Genomic DNA, 2907 nt, shown 5'->3' with positions numbered 1-2907 from the left:
CCTGGAAGGGTTTGGCGCTCGGAGGTCGTGAGCATGACGTCACTCAGCGTAGCGTCTGGCGACCGTAAGATTTCTCTACCGTCCAGCGGTTCGGAATCGAACACGGAGGGAGCGGGTCGAGATTCGGAAGGCGTCGCGGCAGATTTACAGAATCTATGGTCGACGGAGCTATTGGGAATCGAGCCTCAATCAGAGAACAGAAAAGATGAGGATAGCTCAGAGCTAAAAAATTTTTTCGAGAACAATATCAAACGCTTGGAGAACGGCCATTACATGGTCAAATTGCCATTCAAGAACAACTTGCGAACGCTAGGAGACAACGAGAACATAGCACGCGCCAGTCTCAATCGGCCACTAGCAAAAACAAGAAAAAATACGATCCTCTTGAAATCCCTAGACGACGAGATGCGGAACTACGTCGAAAAGGGTGATGCGGAGGTAGCAGCGGCGAAAAGGCCGGGAGAACTTGCTCACTATCTCCCGTTGTTGCCGGTGATTAGGCGCAACAGCTCAGCAGAGATTGTCAAAGTGAGAGTTGTCAAGGACGCGGGAGCGCGAAGGAAGGATGAAGCGGCCCTTAACGACGTCCTCGAATGCGGAAGTTATCTACTCCCAGACATACCAAAGGTGTTGCTGAGATTTAGACGAGAGAAAATCGCGATCGTCTCAGACATTGAGAAGGCATTCTTGCAGTATAAAATTCACCCGGATCATCGCACATTCCTGAGCTTTTTCTGGCCGTTGGGTATAAGTAAAGACTCGCGGGCGCCAATCCAGGAATACTGGAGCACAGTACTCGACTTTGGGATCATTTCTAGTCCATTATCCACTGTGCGGGTATAAAATACCACATCAGTAAGCTCATTAAGGAGCACCCGGACAGATCCAGTCTCCTGCGGGATATCGACGAGTCCTTCTACATGGACGATCTAGAGGCCAACGCGAATTCGGTTACGGAAGGCCTGGAGCTTTTCCGTTTTATGTTTGATACATCCAACGCAGGCGGTTTCAAACTCCGCCGACGCGCAACTAACGATCCAGTCTTGGCGTCGGATATGCGGAACGCGGAGAAAGACCCAGATAATCAGATACAGTCAAGTGCCGCTAAGTTGGAGCTCCTATAAGTTGGAAAACTCCTCTAACTTATAATTTAGAGTCGCTTTTCTCATGGTTTGCTAAGTAAAAGCATAGACCCCGTGTTGACTCTCTCCTCTAACTTATAAAACCTCCTCTAACTCATAATTTGGAACGATTTCGCCGCCCTAAGTTGTAAAGCGCGGAAAAATGTCGAGAATCGCAGCCCATGGACCAGGGCATCATTTGTAACGTGAAACAGTTGTACAAAAAAAAGCTGGTCGAACATTACTGGGCCATGGCACAGGACGGTCGAGTGAAGGAAATAAATTTGCTCCAGGGTATCCGGTTCCTGAGAGAGTCATGGGACGATGTCAAAACTTCCACCATATTCAACTGCTTCAAGAAATGCCTCCCGAACGTTCGGAATGCCAGCGCTCAAAGTGAGAACAGCGATGACATAGACGAACCGGATCGAATGATTATCCGAGACTGTTTCCCCATTTCCATGACTTTCGGGGACTTCGTTCAGGCTGATCGGCAACTTGTGACTTCCGATGATTTCGAGCCTGAACACAATGAGGTCCTCAGCGAAACCTCGGATGAAGAACCCGAGTCCCCCTTCGAGGAGCCCAGTTGTGGTTTGGTGACCGGCCAAGAGGCTCTCCGAGCCTTGGCTACATTGGTCAACCATTGCTCTCAGAGACAAAATATTGTTCCAGGGATCAGCATGGCTCTACATCAGTATCGAGATCTTGTTATTTGTGACATTCTACAGGAAAAAAGACAGGCAGATCTTCGATATTATTTTTCGAAATCGAAGCCCTAGTTGTTTGGTTGTATTTTGAAGACGAGAATCGTATTGATGGGGACTGACTTCGTTCGGAACGGTAGATAGTAGAGACTGAGTACGATACATAGTCAGGACTCTCCATAAGTTAAAAAACGTAAATCCGCATGGAGAAGATGGAATAAATTAAAGCAGATATCCGTTCATGATCACTATCGTCAACTTTATGCCTGCATTCATGGGGGCAGATAATAATCAGCGCGCATCTGTCCGAATTAATCCGGTCTAGATAGACCCTCCCCTAACTTATAAGTTAGAAAAATATTCAAACCCTACTCCCGAATTTTACAAGTTAGCGGCACTTGACTGTAGTTTGCGACCAACCTGATTTCAAGTTTCTCGGAGTGAGCTGGAACCAGTCCTTAGATTGCTTGCACATAAACGTCCAAGCAGCACTGGGAACTTTCTCCTCAAACGCACCATCGAAACGCAGTCTGCTTAAGGGCACAGCACAAATTTTCGATTCCTTGGGGATAATTTCGCCGATAACTATCACAGCAAAGACACTGCTCCAGTCACTCTGGCGTCAAAAGATATATTGGGATGCGAATCTCACTGACGGGAACTTGGAAGCTTTCGGGGATTACATTGACTCACTCGGGGAGGCGCGCAACGTGTTTGTAAACAGAAATATTCTCTCGTCTCAGCAAGGCATCAAAAGAGAAATACACGCATTTTGCGACGCTTCGATGGAAGCACTCGGAACAGTCGTCTACATCCGAGAACTCTCGAACGCGGGCGGCGCCAAGATTCATTTCGTGGTTTCGAAGGCTAGGGTAGCTCCACTCAAGTCAGAATTCCCAATCCACCGTTTAGAGCTCATCAGCGCGGTACTATCAGCGCGGCTGGTCGACACAGTAAAGTCGCACCTCAATTATCATTTCGATTCAGTCAAATATTGGTCGGACAACTCTCCCACTTTACATTGGATTAGAGACAACCCCAATCGGTGGAAGTCTTTCGTGGCGAACCGCATTAGAGAG

At 47.7% G+C, this 2907-nt stretch overlaps 2 protein-coding genes across 2 annotated transcripts; both read left to right on the top strand.

Moving 5' to 3' along the window:
- Positions 1-33: 33 nt before the first annotated feature.
- On the top strand, positions 34-843 carry LOC100901006 (uncharacterized). The gene has a single exon (XM_003738184.1). It carries the CDS (start codon positions 34-36, stop codon positions 841-843), a length of 810 nt encoding a protein of 269 aa, XP_003738232.1.
- A 460-nt stretch (positions 844-1303) lies between these two features.
- LOC108865002 (uncharacterized) lies at positions 1304-1903 on the top strand. The gene has a single exon (XM_018641587.1). It carries the CDS (start codon positions 1304-1306, stop codon positions 1901-1903), a length of 600 nt encoding a protein of 199 aa, XP_018497103.1.
- Positions 1904-2907: the final 1004 nt, after the last annotated feature.

The sequence above is a fragment of the Galendromus occidentalis genome, unplaced genomic scaffold, assembly GCF_000255335.2.
Source record: "Galendromus occidentalis unplaced genomic scaffold, Mocc_1.1 scf7180000075820, whole genome shotgun sequence".
In the NCBI taxonomy this organism is placed as follows: domain Eukaryota; kingdom Metazoa; phylum Arthropoda; class Arachnida; order Mesostigmata; family Phytoseiidae; genus Galendromus; species Galendromus occidentalis.
The sequence above is the reverse complement of the archived record's forward strand: the minus strand, read 5'-3'. Positions and strand labels throughout refer to the sequence as shown.

Coding starts and splice junctions, on each gene's coding strand:
- LOC100901006 (XM_003738184.1), top strand. CDS start 34: ATGACGTCACTCAGCGTAGCGTCTGGCGACCGTAAGATTTCTCTACCG.
- LOC108865002 (XM_018641587.1), top strand. CDS start 1,304: ATGGACCAGGGCATCATTTGTAACGTGAAACAGTTGTACAAAAAAAAG.